This window comes from Cervus elaphus, chromosome 23, assembly GCF_910594005.1.
Source record: "Cervus elaphus chromosome 23, mCerEla1.1, whole genome shotgun sequence".
NCBI lineage: Eukaryota > Metazoa > Chordata > Mammalia > Artiodactyla > Cervidae > Cervus > Cervus elaphus.
In genome coordinates this window covers 52,469,649-52,491,633 of record NC_057837.1, presented here as the reverse complement: position 1 = coordinate 52,491,633, position 21,985 = coordinate 52,469,649, and the positions used below count along the sequence as shown (strand labels likewise).

The 21,985-nt window shown below is 43.1% G+C and overlaps 1 protein-coding gene across 1 annotated transcript in view; it reads left to right on the top strand.

The window, feature by feature from the left end:
* Positions 1 to 12,107: 12,107 nt before the first annotated feature.
* Positions 12,108 to 21,985, top strand: part of TMC2 (transmembrane channel like 2) — a 95,125-nt gene continuing 85,247 nt past the window's right edge. The window contains exons 1-2 of the mRNA XM_043883363.1: positions 12,108 to 12,243; positions 12,805 to 12,852. Of these exons, the coding sequence (XP_043739298.1) occupies positions 12,210 to 12,243; positions 12,805 to 12,852 (82 nt within the window). The 5' untranslated portion in view covers positions 12,108 to 12,209. The remainder of the gene's footprint in view (positions 12,244 to 12,804; positions 12,853 to 21,985) is intronic.

Below are 21,985 nucleotides of genomic sequence, written 5' to 3'. Positions count from 1 at the left end.
GTGAGCTAAGTTAATGATCCCTAGAACATGCTCTCTGCATACATGAAAAACAATAGTTTATGGGAAGGTAACATTTCAAAGTGAAAGACCTTCATTGTACTGAGACCTGAAATGATTTTTCCATAGTGCCATGACAGTCCTGACTTGACCATACAGGGACAAGAAAACTTCCCCACCCAACATGGAGGTGGAAAACAGATGGTTGAAGTGTGACATCTATTCAATAATGAGGAAGGAGATGGTCTTTTCCCCTTCCCCTCTTTTCCTTTGATTATAACACTGTAACCAATAAGTTATTGCTTGAGGCACCTTCCTACCCACCCACTTGTAAACTTCACAAGCATCCTATTCTTATTAAATCACTTTTCTATTACTTTGCCTCCCACTGAATTCTTTCTGTGCTGAGACATGAAGAACTGGAGCTCCTTAGAGCTTCCCCCAAAATGCCATCTAGCAGTTTCACAACATTATTACTCTTCAGAGCAATGTTTATTTATGTTGAGTTGAATGTCCAATAAATGCAACTCAAGTATTAATTAGCTAAAGCCTGTGTTGAGCAGAATGAAAAATAAGAATATTTATGAAAAGTTAAAAGATACGTTTTTGCAACACCTGTTTTGGTCTTTACTGTCTTCAAAGTAGATTGTTTTTCTGAAAACTTGCAAGTATGTGCAATCAAGAGATTTCACCTTAAGGCATGGTGAAATCGCCACAAAGAAAAGGCAAATATTGAGCCAAAACTCAAGGGCAAAGGGGAGAAGGAATCTTCCCAGAGGCTCAAAGGATCTCAGACACCAGCCCCCATGTGGCGAGTGGGGATGCAGTTCCTTCCCATGGATGGAGTGTTGACTTCTGCCTTGCAGCATCTCCCCAGGTAAAGAGGAGAAGTTCTTACAGAACTTCTCAAGATGATATCAGGTACACCACCTTCTCATCCGCTGAAAGAAACCTGCCACCTATCCCAGCAGAGCTGTGTGTCTGAGTCCTCATGTACCCACCAGCCTGGAACAGTGGCAATGATACAAGAAGAATATAAGTCAGAATCAGACATTTGGCAAAGTGCTGACCATCCCAAGTAGACTTGGAAGCTCCACAGGAAAGAAATATAAAGAATGTGGACACAGTGTAACTATAATACCCATGCTGCCACCCAGAGAGCTCTTCCAAAGCCCTGGCTGCCCCACCTTCCCTGCAACCACCAAGCAGGATGCCTGTTCTCTCCCGCTGGTAGCTGGGGTTGGATATTGCTTTCTGATATTCCATATCCAATGGTTGGATTGCCTCAAGGACAGCAAAACCTTTGGAACTCAGTGAGTCAGTATCACAGACGTTATGATTCACCTGCTTTTAACCATTCTCAGTTTGTTTGAGATTCTTGTGCCCTTGATCAAAACCCTTCGGTGTTCTGTATCCTTGAAAGATGATTATAGGTCTCCTTCACAGTCTGCCCAGTCTGCCTGTCAGCCTCACCCTCCTCCTGACCTCACCTCCCACTGACCCAGCAGCACCACCAAAGGACACATGCTGGACTTCTTGCCCTGCCCTAGCCATTACCTCTGCCCAATGTACTCTCCCTTTCCCTCACATTAAAACTCAACTCAGCACACTGCTTCCTGAGGATCCCCGATCCCTCCCCACAAACAAGACAAGCTACCTCCTTTTCCCAGCGTTATGGAGAGTCAAGAACTGCCTCACACTTAAGGGAACACAGGGGAGGAAGATCCAAGTTGTCAAATGTGGTCAGTGCAATCAGAGAGTTGTGGGAAGTGGGTTAGGGACTGGCTTAGGCATTATGGATGCAAGCGACCAAAACGTGTGTGTCTGATCCCTTGGGAAGGAGTACACTGGGTGCTTCCGATGGTTAGCCCTCTGTGTTTGTGAAGCTTTCATAAATAGGCCCCAGAATGAATTCTTCCCCAAACCAGTGTGGGTGTTGGTGAAAAGAGCAGCTTAAAGAGGGAGTAAGCTCCTCATCCTGAGGTATTGGACTCCTGCCCACAAGAACCCCACTGTCCTCTAGCAGGAGGAAGAGAAGGAGAAACCAATATGGAAGGACGTGAACCCCTTCCAGCAGGAACAGCAGGAAATAGACTGCAGATGATCCTGAGACTCCCTGATATGGCTCCTCCTGTTCTAACAAGGTTCTTCTCTGGTTGGGAAGGATGTCACTCAAAGCCTAAGAAACATCACTTCAAAGTGGAGAATCCACTCTAGCTGGGCTTGGCTACAGCTTTTAGGAGGAGCTGTTCTTGGACTCTGGCTTGGGTTGAGTTCAGGTGCTTCCCTACTGACGGCATGCAGAGTTTCTTGGCTGATCCAGCACCGGCCTTGGGGTCTTCCTGTGACAAGTAAGAGACAGCCCTCTTTGCCCTGCTGCCAAGGGCACAGAGGGGCAGGAGTAGAGAACATGCAGTGAGGGGAGGTGAATGAGGCCCCATAGGGCTCAGAGCATGAAGCAAGCACCTCCCATGAGTGGGTGGTGGGGCATGCTCTTCATTTACTGGAATTCTCTGGCTTGTGCAGGTTCCTTTACCTACCTTCATCCATCTATCCTTCACAAGTCCCAGAAAGGGCCCTCTTAACCCCATTTTTCAGATAAAGAAGCAGAGGCTCAGGAAGGATAAATAACATGCATAAGGTCATACAGGACTGAACTCTGCCTGATATCCCAGCTCATGCTCTAAATCACCTTCATACACTGCCCTTGTTCAGCACTCAAAACTTCTGTGGGGAAACATCATTCCAAGACTTACTTTTTTTTTTTTTTTAATTTTTTTTTTTTTAATTTATTTTTTTTTTTGTCATACATTGATATGAATCAGCCATAGATTTACACGTATTCCCCATCCCGATCCCCCCTCCCACCTCCCTCTCCACCCGATTCCTCTGGGTCTTCCCAGTGCACCAGGCCCGAGCACTTGTCTCATGCATCCCACCTGGGCTGGTGATCTGTTTCACCATAAATAGTATACATGCTGTTCTTTTGAAATATCCCACCCTCACATTCTCCCACAGAGTTCAAAAGTCTGTTCTGTATTTCTGTGTCTCTTTTTCCGTTTTGCATATAGGGTTATCGTTACCATCTTTCTAAATTCCATATATATGTGTTAGTATGCTGTAATGTTCTTTATCTTTCTGGCTTACTTCACTCTGTATAAGGGGCTCCAGTTTCATCCATCTCATTAGGACTGATTCAAATGAATTCTTTTTAACGGCTGAGTAATATTCCATGGTGTATATGTACCACAGCTTCCTTATCCATTCATCTGCTGATGGGCATCTAGGTTGCTTCCATGTCCTGGCTATTATAAACAGTGCTGCGATGAACATTGGGGTGCACGTGTCTCTTTCAGATCTGGTTTCCTCAGTGTGTATGCCCAGAAGTGGGATTGCTGGGTCATATGGCAGTTCTATTTCCAGTTTTTTAAGAAATCTCCACACTGTTTTCCATAGCGGCTGTACTAGTTTGCATTCCCACCAACAGTGTAAGAGGGTTCCCTTTTCTCCACACCCTCTCCAGCATTTATTGCTTGTAGACTTTTGGATAGCAGCCATCCTGACTGGCGTGTAATGGTACCTCATTGTGGTTTTGATTTGCATTTCTCTAATAATGAGTGATGTTGAGCATCTTTTCATGTGTTTGTTAGCCATCTGTATGTCTTCTTTGGAGAAATGCCAAGACTTACTTTTAAATGCTGAATGGCTGGTGTGCCCAGGGCTCTGCCACGAGTCCTGATGGCAGCATCCTTCAGAGTTGTGTCCTCAGCTGAGAGGAAGCAAAGCAAAGGAAGATGATAGCACTGGGAGTAAAGATCCAATTGCATTTTTAAGGTGAAAAGCTGGCCTGAAATGGAGAGGCGGAGGAGGCTAGAGACACCCGGAGCTCTCAGGGGCCTTGCTTGGCACAGTAAGGAGTCTGAGTTTCATCCCAAGGCCATGAGGTTTTAGGGCAGAGCTTTAAGCAGAGGAGAGATGCAGTCAGATTTCTGCTCTAGAGGCCTCCCAAGTGGGAGGCAGATTCAGGGTCCTTTGAAAGGAAGGATGTGGTGTGACCCAGATTTTTCCTGAGAGGTCAGAGAGTGTAGGGAATAAAAGCTTGTGCCCTGGACTAAGAGCAGCCTCCAGGGACTGAAGGACACTTACCATCTCAGCCTCAATTTCCTATCTGTTTACCAAAAAAAAAAAAAAAGATAATGAGACTGCCTACCTCAAATGGTTGTTGTCGTAATTGAATAAGTCCTTGAGATTTTATTGCTATAAACTTCCCTCTTAGAACTGCTTTTGTTGCATCTCACATGTTTTGGATAATTGTGCTTTTATTTTCGTTTGTCTCTAGGTAGTTTTTCTTAATATCCTCTTTGATTTCTGCAGTGATTCATTGGTTGTTTAGTAGCAGATTGTTTAGCCTCCCCATGTTTGTGTTTTTTATAGTTTTTCCTTGTAGTTTACTTCTAATCTCATAGCTTTGTGATCAGAAAAGCTGCTTGATAAGATTTCAGTTCTCTTAAATTTACCAAGGCTCACCCTGTGGTCCCGGATGTGGCCAATTCTGGAGAATGTTCCATGTGCACTTGAGAAGAATGTGTATTCTGCTGCTTTTGGATGGAATGCTCTACAAATATCAAGTCCATCCAGTCTAATGTATCATTTAAGGCCTGTCTTTCCTTATTAATTTTCTGTCTAGAGGACCTGTCCATTGAAAGTGGGGTGTTAAATTTCCCCACTATTATTGTGTTACTGTTGATTTCTCCATTTATGTCAGTTAGTATTTGCCTTATGTATTGAGGTGCTCCTATGTTGGATGCCTGGCATGCTACAGTCCTTGGGGTCACAAACAGTTGGACATAACCTAGCGACTGAACAACAACAAATGTTGGGTGCATATATATTTATAATTGTTATATCTTCTTCTTGGATTGACCCCTTGATCATTATGTAGTGTGTTTTTTGTACAGTTCTTCTGTGTATTCTTGTCACCTCTTCTTAATATCTTCTGCTTCTGTTAGGTCCATACCATTTCTGTCCTTTATTGAGCCCATCTTTGCATGAAATGTTCCCTTGGTATCTCTAATTTTCTTGAAGAATCTCTAGTCTTTCCCATTCTGTTGTTTTCCTCTATTTCTTTGCACTGATCGCTGAGGAAGGCTTTCTTATCTCTCTTTGTTATTCTTTGGAACTCTGCATTCAAATGGGTATATCTTTCCTTTTCTCCTTTGCTTTTCGCTTCTCTTCTTTTCACAGCTATCTGTTAAGGCCTCCCCAGACAGCCATTTTGCTTTTTTGCGTTTCTTTTTTAGAAAGTTGAGCGAAGAATTGATGCTTTTGAATCGTGATGTTGGAGAAGACTCTTGAGAGTCCCTTGGACTGCAAGGAGATCCAACCAGTCCATCCTAAAGGAGATCAGTCCTGGGTGTTCATTGGAAGGACTGATGTTGAAGCTGAAACTCCCAATACTTTGGCCACCTGATGTGAAGAGCTGACTCATTTGAAAAGACCCTGTTGCTGGGAAAGATTGAAGGCAGGAGGAGAAGGGGAAGACAGAGGATGAGGTGGTTGCATGGCATCACCGACTCAATGGACATGAGTTTGGGTAAACTCTGGGAGTTGGTGATGGACAGGGAGGCATGGCGTGCTGCGGTTCATGGGGTCACAAAGAGTCAGACTCGACTGAGCGACTGAACTGAACTGAACTTATTTGTCTCTTATAACATTCTTTGTTTTAAAGTCTACTTTGTTTTCTTTTGATTTCCATTTACATGGAATACCTTCTCCCATCCCCTCACTTTCAGTCTGTATGTTTCCCTGGGTCTGAGATGGGTCTCTTGTAAACAGCATATATACAGGTCTTGTTTTCAAATCCCCCCCAGCCAGTCTACATCTTTTGGTTGGTGCATTTAATCCATTTACATTTAAGGTAATTATCAATATGAGTATTTCTATTGCCATTTTCTTAATTGTTTTGGGTTTGTCTTTTTTCTTCCTCTCCTTTTCTGTTCTCTTCTCTTGTGGTTTGATTACCATCTATAATGTTGTGTTTGGGTTGCTTTTCCTTGTGTGCCCAGGGCTCTGCCACGAGTCCTGATGGCAGCATCCTTCAGAGTTGTGTCCTCAGCTGAGAGGAAGCAAAGCAAAGGAAGATGATAGCACTGGGAGTAAAGAGCCAATTGCATTTTTAAGGTGGAAAGCTGGCCTGAAATGGAGAGGCGGAGGAGGCTGGGGACACCCGGAGCTCTCAGGGCCCTTGCTTGGCACAGTAAGGAGTCTGAGTGTGTGTCTATTGTAGTTTTTGGGTTTGCTGCTCTCATGAGGTTTTGATATAACAGTACATATATGTACAAGATTTATTTTGTTTTTTCATTTTTAAGTTGCTAGTCTTTTTCCCTCCTAGAGGAGTTCCTTTAGCATTTGTTTCAAAGCTAGTCTGGTGGTATTGAATTCTGTTAGCTTTTGCTTATCTAAAACTTTTGATTTCTCTGTCAATTCTGGACTGGAGCCTCACTGGGTAGAGTATTCTTTGTTGTAGAGTCTTCCCTTTCATCACTTTAAATATATCATGACATTCCCTTCTGGCTTACAGAGTTTCTGCTGAGAAATCAGCTGATAATCTTATGGGCATTCCCTTGTAGGTTATTTGCCATTTTTTTCCCTTGTTGCCTTTAATATTTTATCACTGTCTTTAATTTTTGTCAGCTTAATTACAATGTGTCTTGGCATGTTCTTCCTTGGGTTTATCCTGCCTGGGACTCTCTGCACTTCCTGGACTTGGTTGACTGTTTCCTTTCCTATGTTAGGAAAGTTTTCAGTTGTTATCTCTTCACTTATTTTCTCATATCCTCTCTCTCTCTCTCTCTTCTCCTCCTGAGACCCCTATAATGTGAATGTTGGTGCATTTAATGTTGTCCAAGAAATCCCTTAGGCTGTCTTCATTCCTTTTCATTCTTTATTCTGTTCTGCAGCAGTGATAATCACCATTCTGTCTTTCAGGTCACTTATTCATTCTTCTGCCACAATTATTCTGCTATTGATTCTTCTGGTATATTTTCATTTCAGTTATTGTATTCTTCTCTGTTTGTTCTTTAATTCTTCTAGGTCTTTGTTAGACATTTCTTGCATCTTCTCAGTCTTTGCCTCCATTCTTCTTCCAAGATCCTGGATCATCTTCACTATAATTATTTTGAATTCTTTTTCTGGAAGGTTGCCTATTTCTTCTTCATTTGGTTGTTTTTCTGGGGCTTTATCTTGTTCCTTCATCTATGACTTAATCCTCTGCCTTTTCGTTTCAACTTTCTGTGATTGTGGTTTTTGTTCTGGAGGCTGCAGTTGTAGTTCTTCTTGCTTCTGCTTTAAATAAGTCCTTATAAGGCCTTGCCAACAGCCTGGCAGAAAGATCATGAGGGTCTTGCAGAGGGTTCCTGGGCAGGACCCAGCAAAGAGCAGCAGAGAGCACACATACTACCTGGGTAAGAGTTTTAAAGTACCCATCTTGTTCTCTTTTTCTCACTCCTTGAGCAAGTGGCTCTAACCTGGGTCCCTTTGCCTCACAAGACATCATCAGCCTTCTGCATCCCTGTTGCAGCCTAGGAACCCTGTGGGTGGGCCCCATGGAGACAGAGATGGCACAGCCTTCTTCCCTTCCTCAGGAACCTTCTCACTCTTCCCTGGATGTGTTTCCCTTTAGAAATATTTAAATTGATGTAAGTGCCGTGCAACAAATAAAGCAAAATACTCATATTATTTATTTTACTTTCAAACTTGACTTTGGAATTCCATAGCAATAATTGTGGAAAATACACACTATTGTGAGAGGGAAGAAATCTCTAAATCTCAGATCACATGTTGAGACACCACAGGCTAAAACTAACCACCTTACACATCAGAAGCACATCAGTTCCCAAGGCCAAAGGTCTCTGTCTTACTCATTGATGAATGCCCAAATGCCTAGAATTGGGTCTGGCCCTAGAGAGTGCTTGAAATTTTCTGTGGGAAACGGAGAAGGGGAGTATTTCATGGTGTAAACAGGGCAAGTGCTGAAATACAAGGGATTTCCTCTCCAGAGAGGAAGGTGAGGCAGAAAGCATCCCTCCTCCAATGGTAGAGAATAGGGAAGGGCAGGATAGGTCTGCTGGGAGGGTCTTCCTCATCAGGAGAGGGGGAGAGGCAGCAGAGGCCAGAGAATGCAACTGAGAGTCGCCTTACTGCCCCTGAACCCCAGTGGGGGGGGGGGCAAGAACATGCTGCAGAAACCAGCAACGTGATCAGAGAAGAGTGTCAGTGACAAAGAGAAAAATTTTAAAGCTTGAGTTGAACTTTTGTGTCCATTCCAGATGTTTTACCACACTTGATGGTTCTTTTGCCCTTGCCATTTGCCAAGGCCCCCATGTGGCAGACAGTCCTGCTCCTGACCCTGTTAGGGGCATAAAAGTCCCAGATTGGGTCTGTTACAATGCCCCTGTAAGACTAGAGCTGGAGTAGGTTCATAATTCTGTTGTAAGAATCCTGGTGAGATATATAGACTGCCCTTCTCAGAACTGACTTTAATTCCATGTGATAAAGTACTTGGATTACAAAGGAGACTAATGATCCTAAAATTGGTGTTGAAATAATTTTAAAAATCTGTCAACAGTGACATATGTGCTTCCTCAAAATTAAGCAGCAAGATCTAGTGGCAAATATAAAACTATCATAATTTCAAAGTGGTGATAAACACAAATGATATTTTGAGAGATCTCCAACAGCTTTATAGTTGTTAGAGGAAACACTGATTGAAACTGTCCACACTGGCTGGGCACCATAGTAACCATCTGTCTGAGTTATTTTACAACAGGAGATCTGGTAAGGAACACAGAACTAATAAGCCACCACCAACTGGAAGAATTCAAGAAAGGTCAAAAGGAGACGCCACGTGTCCTACCACTTCCCAGAATCATCCTTGCTGAAATGCACGCACCACCAGGAAGTTCGGACCCTAAGTCAGAATGATTGGCCGAAGACAACCCAGAAACTAATTCTATCACCGTAAAAGCTGAGACTGTGAGCCACATGTCAGAGCAGTCTTCCTGGGTTCCCTAACACTCCTGCTCTCTGCCAAGGCACTCCTTCCCAATAAGGGACACCTCATCTGTCTTGTTTTGTCAGCACATGTGTCTCCTCAGACAATTCATTTCTGAGTGTTAGACAAAAGCCTACTCTTGGACCCTGGAAGGTATGATGTGAAAATATCTGTGACTCCATCCAGAAATAAATCCACACACTCATGGTCAACAAAGGAGGCAAAAATATACAACGAAGGAGGCAAGAATGTACAATGAAGAAAAGACAGTCACATCAATAAGTTGTTGACTAAAAAAATATGCACAACCTAAAAGTTGAAAGTTCTGTTTTATTCAGCAGACATGCTGAGGACTTCAATCCCAGGAGCAGCATTTCAAGTAACCCTGAGAGAACTGCTCCAAGGAGCAAAGGAGGGGAGCCAAAATATATAGGAGTTTTGCAACCAAGGACAGGTAGTCTGAACATCAAATTATTATCATTATTGAAAGAAAATCAGATATCTCAAGTTAAGGGATTTAGTGCTTTTCTGTGTATGAGAAGATACAAAAGCCTGAGCTCACTGAAATCATTCCTTTGCTATGCACCTAAGCTATCTGGGGCCAGTATCCTGTGTTTTCTTATTTTGAGTTCCCCCAGGGCTCACCATTGGGAATGGCTGCAGTCTGATGGCAGCTAAATGGCAGGAATTCTTTGTTTCTTTCCTGAGTTCCCACAGTACTCAATGGCTCACGTTGGAGGGCTGCAATCACTTCTGACTGTGACATCGTTTCTTTATTGACATGACAGGAAACATTCTGTTTCTCAAAGTGGTGCTGGAAAAACTGAACAGCCACATGTAAAAGAATGCAATTAGAAGATACTCTTACCCCACACACAAAAATAAACTCAAAATGGATTAAAGATCTAAATGCAAGATCAGAAACCATAAAACTCCTAGTGGAAAACTTAGGCAGAACACTCTGACATAAATCATAGCAATATTTTTTTAGAGCTATCTCTTAAAGTAGAGGAAATAAAAGAAAAACTAAACAAATGAGACCTAATTAAACTTAAAACTTTTGCACAATGATGTAAATCATCAACAAATGAAAAGACAATCTACAGAAATGGAAAAAGTATTTCCAAATGATATGACTGACAAGAGGTTACATCCAAAATATATGAACAGCTCATACAACTCAACAATAGAAAGACAAATAACTCAATTAAAAAATGGGCAGAAGACTTGAATTCAAGGCATTTTTCCAAAGAGGACATGGAGATGGTTAACAGGCACATGAAAAGATGCTCATCCTCAGGGAAATGCAAGTAAAAACAATCAGGAAATATCACTTCACACCTGTCAGAATGGGTATCATCAAAAAGAACACAAATGTTGTCTTACTGCTAGTAAGAATGTAAATTTGTGCAGCCTTTGTGGGAAACAGTATGGAGGTTTTTCAAAAAACTAAAACTACCATATAACCCAGAAATTCCACTCCTGGGTTTTATCTTAAAAAAACAAAAACATTTATTCAAAAAGACACTTGCAACCCAATGTCCATCACAGCATTATTTAGATATAGAAGCAACCTAAGTGTCCATCCACAGATGAATGGATAAAGAAGATGTGGTCTGTATACACAATGGAATCCTTCTCAATCATAAAAAAGAATAAAATCTTGCCATTTGTAGCGACATAGATGGACTTGGAGGGTATTATGCTAAGTGAAGGGCATCCCTGGTAGCTCAGACAGTAAAGAATCTGCCTGCAATGTGGAAGAACTGGGTTTGATCCTTGGGTCAGAAAGATCCCCTGGAGAAGGGAATGGCTACCTATTCCAATATTCTTGCCTGGAGAATTCCATAGACAGAGGTGTCTGGTGAGCTACAGTCTGTGGGATTGCAGAGTCAGACACGACTTTCACTTTTCTTTCATGCTAAGTGAATTAAGCAAACAGAGATATCATATATAAGTCAGATATATGATATCACTTATATGTGGAATCTGCAAAACACAACAAATGTGAATATAACAAAAGAAACAGACTCACAGTTGTAGAGACCAAATTAGTGGTTACCTATGAAGAAACGAATGGGAGGAGGGACGACATAGGGGAAGAGGATTAAGCGGTACAAACTATTATGTAAGAAATGAGCTACAAGGATATATTCCACAATATAGAAAATATAGCCAATATTTTACAATAACCATAAGTGGAGCATAACCTTTAAAATTGTGGATCTCTGTACTGCACACCTATAACTCATATATAGTGTACATCAACTATACTTCAATTTAAAAAGAAAATATTTGTGACTCCTATTGAGGACAAAATCACACTTTTTTTTTTTTTAGGGAAATGCTAAATTTTGTTTTAAGGCAAGGAAAAATGAAGATATAATGTTTTCCCCCATTCCTGTTCTCAGACCCACAAAATTCCATTCATGACTCTTGGAGTGCCAGAGACCCCAGGTTAAGAATAGGGCACATGTGATCACCTTTCAGAGGCACCCTGAAAGGTCATTTTCAACCCAGCCAAATCTGCCCTTTTTGAAGCCGGGCAGCAGTGGGAAGAGCTGGCGAGCAAGTGAGCAGATGGTGTGAGCAGGAACAGTTCATCAGAGTGGGCTCAGGACTTCCTCATCAGGATTCAGATGCAGACTGATCTGAATGCCCATTGGTAGCCCTGGGAGTTTGTGTTTTAAGTATAAGTCCTGGTGATAACTTTCACAAATATCCTATCATTTCCCCAGTGCCTGTCCCAACCAGGGACCCAAGATAGAGGGAAAGAGCCCTGGGAAGCTCCTCACACCTCCCCTGGCTGGAGTGAAAGTGGCATCACTGCCGGGAAACGAGCCAGCAGCTTCTGGCCCCTCCAGGGCCCCTTCGTGTGTAAGTGATGCCTGAAACGTGAGACCACAGCGCCTCTTTGCAGAGAAACCTGAGCAGAGGACTGTGCAACCGGATTGAAGGGCTGGGAACTCACCGCCTCCTGCCCCACCTCTTTCCCAAACTTCACCCGCCTCCACGTTCAATCTCAAACAAGCCAAGGAGCCTTGTCTACCAGGAAAGGAAGCCAACCACCATGAGAGCCCCAAAACATCCCAGACCGAAGGTGTCCGTGGATGAGTGAGCCTTGTGAACCCGCCTGGGGGCCAACAGAGCCCTGCAGACCATGAGCCATCAGCTAAAGGGCCGAGGGGAGGAAGGTGAGTTTATCCTCATCTCTGCAGAGCCCCTTCCCAGGTTTCCTGGGCAGCAGGGGACAGGGAAGTAGACGGGATGTTTTGCGGGTCCCAGGTTTGAGTTGCAGGGCCTGCCACTTGCTCTCTGAGCAACCTCAGTCTGGTTATCCAAGCTCTCCCTGCCTCGTCCATGAGCAAAGGCAGCCACAGCCTCCTTGAAGGGCTGTTGGAAGGATTAAAAACAGCCTCTGCCCGCATTAAGGTTGAGCGATAGAGGCCATCTGTGCCCGCCGGGCTCGTTCAGCCTCCCCTGCCTTGGTAACAGTCATCTTTCCTTAGCAATCCTCTCCACAGATTTCTCTATCTTTCTCTCTGTGGTTGTGGAGATGTCCTGACCTCACGAGTTTCCAGGGTGCCAGAGAAATGTCAGAACGAGGGGCCCTGGAACTTGTGGAGTTAAACAGTTGGAACCCAGTTCCCTCTGAAGCCCTGTCAACCTGCTAAGGGTCCCCGTGGTGAGATGGGCAGTGTGGGGAAGGGCGCTCTCCAGAGGTCAGCCATTCACACCTGTTCCATCTCTTACAGGAGGAGGTGGCATGAGGGGGCGGGCAAGGAGCGACTCTCTGGGCACAGGTGAGATGGGGTGAGGCATCCTGGGGAGCTGAAAGTCCAGCCATCCACTCAACCTTCTCTTCCATCCTCCTGCTTCCTGCCTTCCCCCACCCCCCCACTCACTGTAAGGAGCCCTCCCAAGGCAGGTATAATTGTTTAATTGGGGAGGAGGCCGAGGGCTGCTCAGAGAGGGCCTGCCCTCAGCCCCGAGAGTCAAGGGAGAGGCCCAGAATAAGTGACACTGAGTTGATCCTCAAAGATCAGTGAACATTCACCAGCTTGTGGGGTCGGGATGCCACTCCAGGCAGCCGGTAGGGAGTGAAGCCAGAGCTCACACCCAGGCAACCTGACTCCAGAGGACAAGCTCTTACCCTCACAAAGCGCCAGCAGTGGTGGGTCACCTTCCCATCTGAAATGTGGACACAGCTCCTCTGTGAGACAGAGGATTTTACCCAGAGGGGACAACCTGCTCCAGGAGGAGCTGAAGTCACAGGTGGAAGACCCCTCCAGTGCCATCAGAGGAGCTTGAGCCACACCCAGGAGTCAGGCATCCTGCACTTCAGGTCAGGAGACATGTGGTTATGGTACGTTTTGTCCTCCTTGCATCCCAGGCAGGGCCCTGCTTGTAGGTGAGGAAGCAGAGTCTCAGGAGGTAATGAACTTCTTGGGGGAGGATGTTGGGAGAGATCCCCCGTCTCATTCCCAGGAGAAGGACTGGTCCTGACCCCATGCTGGCACACAGAGCATAGGGGAGCTGGCCCCAGGATCGACCGCATTGCATCTGCCAACCCCTTCCTTCTTGCACCTACTACTCACCCACTGCTTGGGGCCTGGGCCCTTGGTGAGGCAGTCCGTAATGGGGTGGGGGGGACACCCAAGAGCAAGGTGTGTAGCGGAGCTATGACTCTGAGCAGAGGGAGGGGCTATGGAGGCACCACTAGCGTCTCAACACTCCTTCCTGCCCCCGGAGCTGCCACATGGCCACTGTCCCTCCTCCCCACTCCACCTCCTCCCTGTCTAGTCTTCCCACCCCTCCAGAGTGTGAGCTCCTCCACTCCGGAGTGAGTGTGAGAAAGTGCACAGTACCCGGGTGGGGCTGGATGAGGCCCCGTCCTCATGGAGGGTCCAAGCCCTTGGTAACACTGTGTGTTGATGCTGGTCTGGTCCACATTCCATTTCCCTGCTGTCTTCCAATTTCTGTCCATTCTCCTCCCATCCCAACTCCCCCTCTGCCCCCCTGAAGAGATGGGCCTTGCAGGGGCCACCTGTGGGCAAATGGCCCTGAAATGCAAAGTCATTTTGCCTAAAACACAAACCTTTTTCTACTGAAATATGCCACATACACATCTCTCCCCCCTTACCATTTTCCCTTGTGCAGAGAAAAAAGGAATTGAGTCAAAATTGTCACTTCAGGGACCCCAGTGGTCAAGGGATGCAGTGAAGTTAAATAATGGAAATTCATTCAATGAACTGGAACCCAATTACATAAATATTTCCATTTTAAATCTCCTCTGGAGTCACCTCTGAGGGACCCAAATTCTATTCCTTCAGCTTCTGTTTTACAAGAAGGAAAAAATATGTCTGAGAATACAAAGTGTGTTTCTCAAAATAATTACAATTTTTTATTCCACCCATCAAAAAGGAGGGTCAGAATTCTCCCTTCTCTTGTATCATTTGGTGAACATACTTAACTGTGAGGAACTGGAGGGTGAGCCAGACCCACTAGGTCTCCCAGCTTCTCTGTTTTCCTTTCAGCCTATTTTTCGTTCTGAATTTTTCACTTGAGTCAGGTGCATAAACGTGAGGAGGCCTGTCAAGTGTAAGTGAGTGCATTTGGGGCTTGGAGGTCTTCCTAATGTGACAGCTGCCCTCCTAGCTCCTAAATTATGCATTATGTGGAGCCTATTGAAAACTGACTATGAAAGAAAAGCTAAAGCAGTTTGCTTTCTGTGGAAAAAAAAGGTTAGGGAAGATTGAAAGGCAAATTCTGGCTTGCTTTCCACATTCCACATGAATTTTATTCAGTTGGGAAATGAGATTACATTAGGAATTACAGTTTGGAAAAAATTTATGAACCCTCTAGTTATGTCTACAATGCTTGGAAGAATGCCTGGGACAGTTCATTACCAAAAAGAAAACCACTCTTAGCAAATTGAGGATACACAGTTCAGGAGAGAACACAAACATATATTGACTCTCTTATCCAGTCTTTTCAACCAATATGGAAGCGGGCTTGGATGAATCATTAATCCCTTTCCCCCTGTCTCTGTTCCTCTGCCCTCTCTGAGAGCAGAGCTCAGTTCTAGGACTCTTCCCTGAGATCACAGCTGTGGCGACACACACTTTTTCACACTCCTTCCCACGTCTTTGGAAAGAGTAGATTTGTTTCTGTCCAAAGCCTTTCTGAGCACAGCAAAGAGCATCTGTAGGACAAACCCGTCTTTCACTGGCCAGTGCTGACCAGCTTCCTAACTTGATGAGTTATTGTTACACCTAAATAATTTGTTGTTACATTGTCTTACCCAAAACCCTCTTCCCCTGAGAGGTGAGAAGGAGAAGAGGTTAGGGCAGGAGTGGGTGAAGAAAACCTTCCTGCCACACACGCGATTGTCTGTCTTTGAGTCTGTAACTAGTACTCAGTACTTTTCAGTGTGTTTACATCAGGTGTCTCCACCCTCAACAACTTCTTCAGTGCTGCTGTCATGATCCTTTGATGTGATCACATCTGGTAGATGCTCCAGCATTACATTCTCTCCCTGTAGATTTCCCCCCACTCCCCAGAGGTAGGCTTTGCTCTCTGGGCCACCTCCTCTCCCCACGCTCCCTGCCTCAGCAGCAGTCACATCCAAGACTCAGCTCTGCCCTGGTCACCTACACCCCCAGACTGCTTGGCATTTTCACTGGGGCCCTTTAAACCCCCATTTCCTCTGCCCGGAATCTGCCCACCTCACCACCAACTCTCTCTGTTGCCACCCCTTTCTTCTCTTGACAAACCCTTGTTCATCCTTCAAGATTCAGGGAAAACATCAGTTCTTTGTAAAGCGTTTTCAACCGGTTACCCTAGCCATAATGCATCACTCTTCTTCTGTATTTCCAAGATTGTTTTTCCTTTAGTTCACCTTTTATTCCTTCTTTTTAAAAGATGTTTACCTAAATTATTGTCAAGAGCTGGCTCCCTAAATATCACCAACACAGTCTGTTGATAAGGCAAAACTGATTTAATGCTTACAGCAAGAAAGTCTTGACAATATCTCACAGGAGGAAAATAAGGTCAGAATTTATTAAGAAATAAAAGTTTGATTTAGGATAGGACTTTCAAAGTGAGGGCTTAATTAGGATTGGGTAAGAATCACAATATAACAGTCCACAATAAACAGCAAGGCTAGGATTTTGAATCAAAGCATCAAAAGGATCTTAGGGGGCAAATTAGTCTCTGATGCTTTCTGCTGAAGAGATGATGGGTCTCTGAGAAAATTCTATAATGAGCAATCAAGTCATTTTCCAGGCCGGATATTCCTGGAAAAATAGTCATGCTAATGAAGATAGAAGCATAGCACAACATCATCTTCATATAGACACTAAGGTGTAGTTTGATTTCTCTGTGTCCAGGCTGAGTGTGGGGAAATGGTTTCAGTCTGTTTGCCATTCTTCAGCCTGAACTGAAGGACTAGCCACTAATAGCTGAGAGCATCAACCCAGATCTTCACTACTGTTTAAGGTGTCATAATTGTGTGTCAAGTATCTGCTGATGGTCCTTTCAACCTGTGCGTCTGTTGGATTTTTCAGTTCTTTCTGATGGAGGACCCTTTGCTGGATCATTTGACACACACCAGCTGTGCAACAGCTTCAAAGCTCTGGCTTAAGAGGATTATGGCCAGAGTCTGTATAGCTCACTTGTCAGGCAGGAGCCACGTGCTCAGACTGAACAAGAGAATCGATCTCATGCCCAACATGAGGAGTCCCAGAACTATACATGGGCCATTAGGCATGTTACCCAGCTTTATGATATCTTCATTTACTTCCTGGATCGTTTTAGTAGTGTAGAAGATCTCTGAGTGGTCTGTAGGAATGTGAGTACAACATTCTCTCATATAACCTCTCATTCTGACCTCCCCGGAGGTTCCAGCCTTAGTGGCACTGTCTGAGTCCTGTAGCTTTTCCTGTCTGTGTTAGCATGTAACGTTCATTGTACTATCTGGGCCTCTTGTAAAGTATGAAATGAAGAGTCCTGAAGATAGAAGAGAGGAATCCAGAATTCCTGTAGAGTAGTTAGAGTTTCAGTTCTGGAATCAGGGCCACTGTTTCTCCTTTTTCAGTGAAACTACCAACTGATCTCTTTTTCCTGGTTTTTCTGGAAATCTCTGGTTTTTCCCAGAGAAATCAATGGGCCAAAATGGACCTTGGGTAATGTCAGAGGTGGTCTTGAGAGTAGGGATTAGTGTACCAATGTAACAAGTTCCTGTCCAATTTGTGGATAGCAGCTAGTAGACTTCTGTGCCAGATTCAATACCAGTCACTGGGAGTCGCCCAGTAATCTGGTTTTGGCCAAATACTCTTAAGGGATTATCAAATAATGCTGTAAACTTTTGACACCATTCATGAAGAATAGTCTGGTGTCAGGCAGTGAATTTTGTAATATCAAAGATCATTGGGCGGGGGTGGTCAAAAGAAAAATGATATATCTTAACTTGTGACATCTATGAATGTGAGATACTCTCCTGCCACTACCTGTTCCGTAAATCCCCTTCCAAGTTCTATTTCAGTGAAAGTTCAGTTGCAAAGACTAGTTATCACAAAAGGACCCCAAGTATTGTTTCAGTAGAGGCAGGATTTCTGGCCACTTTTCCTGCTGTGGAGTTTGCCAACTAAAAAGTGAGTCCAGCTACCTGGGAAACAACTGATTTCTTACAAGGAACTGGGACCAAGCAAAGCTGGTTTGTTCCCAAGAGAAGCTGGCATTTTCACTAGTTCATGGGTAAATTGTAGCTGATATGAGAGTCATGGGCTTCCCAGGTGGCTCAGTGGTAAAGAAGCCGCGTGAAAAATGCAGGAGATGCAGGTTTGATCCCTGGGTTGGGAATATCCCCTGGAGGAGGAAACGGCAACCCACTCCAGTGTTCTTGCCTGGGAAATCTCATGGGGACAGAGGAGCCTGAAGGGCTACAGTTCATGGGGTCACAAAAGAGTTGGACATGACCAAGCGACTAAACAATAGCAACAACATGAGAGTCATACCAAGGAAGGATAAGGATGCAAACAGCAATATTAGAAATAGGGATTATAAATAACACAGTGAAATGTAGACTTAAGTGAATAAGAGGATAGAATATAGGTAAAAGAACAGAAAATCAAGGAGTACAGATTATAAAGTGACAATCTGTGGTCTTGTGCCATGGATCTTGGGCACAGCTCTCTACATCCAAAGGCTGTCTGCTTTCAGGATGGTTCCTGAGAACCCTCAGTCTGAGGTCACCAGTAAGGACAGTCTTCCAATAATTTGAGGATGGTTTATGTCTCTTTAGTTGAAGGACATGAATCTAAGAATCAAACTGCTTAAGCATTTCATTACTGTGCTAGTTGTTAACAGTACCTGACAGAGTCCTTCCAGACAGGGGTCTGAGAAAGTAGAAACCTCTACAAAGTTTTCTTTGTAGAAAATAGAAATTCTGGCCCACAGCTGAGGTTTCAAGGAAGCTTTGGGGATACAAATAGTATCTGGAAGTAACAGAGACTTAAAACGGCTAGGTTAACTTATAACCATCAAAAGTGAAATATTTCATAGCACTAATGAAATTGACAAGGGTTTGGTTGCTTCCATAACACACAAAACAAACACAATTAAGGCAATCTTTGAACAAAATATCTATAATGATTAAGTACATTTTTATAGACAATGAACATTATGTCAGATTTATAGATGGTTGAACAGATAAAGATATGTCTTTATAGATAAAAATACCTTGAAGTATAACACACAATTTAAAACATATACACACATACCAAGACATACCAAGCATATAAGAAAAATATTTCAAGACTATATCAAGTAAAGAGATTTTGTAAATTTGGAGTAGGTCCTAAGCATCTGTATTTTAATAAAACTCCATAGGTAAGGCTGATGTTCATCTCCAGTTGAACACTGGAGGTCAGATGAAGCACTGACCTTAAAAAGTTAGATTCAAAATTTTAAATTGTTATCAAATAAACATCTTAAATGATAACTGAATTATGACTGATAATTATAGTACTGCCTAACCTGAGAAAATCATCATTAGGACTCTGATAAATAGAAACAAATCATGGCAGAAAAGTCACTGACAAATCTCTAGGAGCCGCCCATAGAGCATACAATTGCTGAAATATCTATTAACATTTGACCTTTACCAGTTTAACCTAGAAAACTCTCAGCATCTGTTCTGATTGACACCTCTTCCCATGAAACTCCAACAGTAATGACATATCAAATAACCCTAATAGTTTCTGGCACGTCTCTTTTTTAGGAAATGGAAGAGAAAATCTTTGTGACTTCCCAGCGCCGTCTGGGAAGTCACAAAAATAGTTATAGATATAAAAGATATTCTGAAAGTAATTTTACTTCATTTTACACTTCCAAATCAGTCTTAGGAAGATAAATGAAATCGAAAGTTTTCAGATTTCATGGGAATTCCCTGGTGATCCAGTGGTTACGAGTCAGCACTTTCACTGCCGTGGGCCCAGGTTCAATCCTTGGTCAGGGAACTGAGATCCAGCAAGCTGTGCAGCGCAGCCACACACACACACACACACACAAAAATAAGATTTGAACGCAAGATAGGATCACGGGTGCCTTGGAAACAGTATTTGGCTATTTAGTTGAAAGTGACAAAAAGACTTTAAAAATATATATATATACTTAGAAGGTAACATGATCACCTACTGAGAACCTTAGCACTTTCAAAAATAAGGAAGCTTTTTTTCCCCCTAAATAACCAAAGCCATAATGAAATCAAGACAAACCACAGAAAATTATTGTGGGAAGACTCAGAATCTTTGCTATATAGGCAGATAAATGATGGGAGGATCCTTTATATTGTAGATGAAGGCAACAAACAGAAACAATAAAAATAAATAGAAACAAGCCCATCAAAATTGAGCAGATTTTGTTAGAATTTTAACACACTTAATAGCTTCTCAGACTCATTATTTACTCATCTATAATCCGAGGCCGATAGAATTCACTTTCCATGAACCTTCTGTTATTTTCTGTACCCATTCAGGTTTTGCCCTTCACCATGCTCTTTTTGCTCTGCAACAACCTGTCATTTCATTTTAGGACAAACCTATTCCTTTTCCCTTAACAAAAGCACATTTCTTTACTTTGCATGCAAAGTTGTACCTTTCTGTCAGAACTAATCATAGTAGAGTCTCACTGAGTTATAACTGTTAACTGAAGAAGCTTTTGTTTCACAAAACAAGCTGGGAAGATGGATACTTGTCAGGTGTCACACATCCGCACTTTAGACTAGGAGAACTCATGAGTACACATAACACAACTTTCTGCAAACTCAACCCACACATAATTTTTCAAAGGGAAAGGAATGTACATGTTCACTTGTAGACACGAAGCTATTACTTTTATGTAGCATTTTTTAAGAAAGAAACAGAAGTATATATACTTAAAATGATGGTAATGTTTAGTCACTAAGTTGTGTCCGACTCTTGCACCTCCATGGACTGTAGCCTGCCAGGGTCCTCTGTCCATGGGATTCTCCAAGCAAGAATACTGGAGTGGGTTGCCATTTCCTTCTCCAGGGATTGAACCTGGGTCTTCTGCACTGCAGGCAGATTCTTTACTGACTGAGCTATGAAGGAAGCCCATACTTAAAATAATGCTTAGCAATCATGGACAGAGGAGCCTGGCGGGCTATGGTCTAATAGGGTTGCAAAGAGTTGAACACAACTGAAGCGATTTAGCATGCAGCACAATCAATGTTTTGAAATTCCATCTTATTTAGAATGAGCTAAGCATCCAATGAATATTCATTAATTCACTTTAATATCAGTCCACAGTTTCAAGATACCTATAGATCTTGGAATTTTTTAAATTAATTTATTTATTTATTTTATTTTTGGTGCTGGGTCTTTGTTGCTGCCTTCAGGCTCTCTCTAGTTGCAGGGAGCAGGGGCTACTCTCTACTTGCAGTGCACAGACTTCTCATTGTGTTGGCTTCTTCTTGTTGTGGAGCACTGACTGTACAACACACAGGCTTCAGGAGTTATGAATCATGGGCTTAGCTGCCCTGCAGTATGGGGAATCTTTCCAGACCCCTGCATTGTCAGACAGATTCTCAACCCCTGAACCACCAGGTAAGTCCTAGATCTTGGAAATTAATCTTGCAACTGGGATGCTATAAAATATAAATACTATTGAAATCAAATGTTCATAATAATGAATCAATTTAATTAAGCACAAATTTAGGTACTTTATAATTTTAAACATGATGCAAAAATAATGCCGAAAAAACGAGGTCCATTGGAGGAGTGAATGACAAACCACTCCAGTGGTTGTCTCAAGAACCCGACAAACAGTATAAAAAGGCAAAAAGATATGACACCAAAAGATGAGCTTCCCAGGTTGGAAGGTGTTCAGCATGCTACTGAGGAAGAGTGGAGCACAAATCAGTGAACTAAAATGGACAGGAATGGACAAATTTAATTCAGATGATCATTATGTCTACTACTGTGGGCAAGAATTCCATAGAGGAAGTGAAGTAACACTTACAGTCAACAAAAGAGTCCAAAATACAGTACTTGGGTGCAATCTCAACAATGACAGAATGATCTCAGTTTTTCCAAGGCAAACCATTCAACATCATGGTAATCCAAGTCTATGCTCCAACTACTCTAATACCTAAGAAGCTGAAGTTGACTGATTCTATGAAGACCTATCAAGACCTTCTAGAACTAATGCCAAAAAAGATGTCCTTTTCATCATAGGGAATTAGAATGCAAAAGTAGGAAGTCAAGAGATACCTAGAGTAACAGGCAAATTAGGCCTTGGATTACAAAATGAAGCAGGACAAAGGCTAACAGAGTTTTGTCAAGAGAGCATGCTGAAAAAAAAAAAAAGAGAGAGCATGCTGGTTATAGCCAACACCCTTTTCCAACAACACAA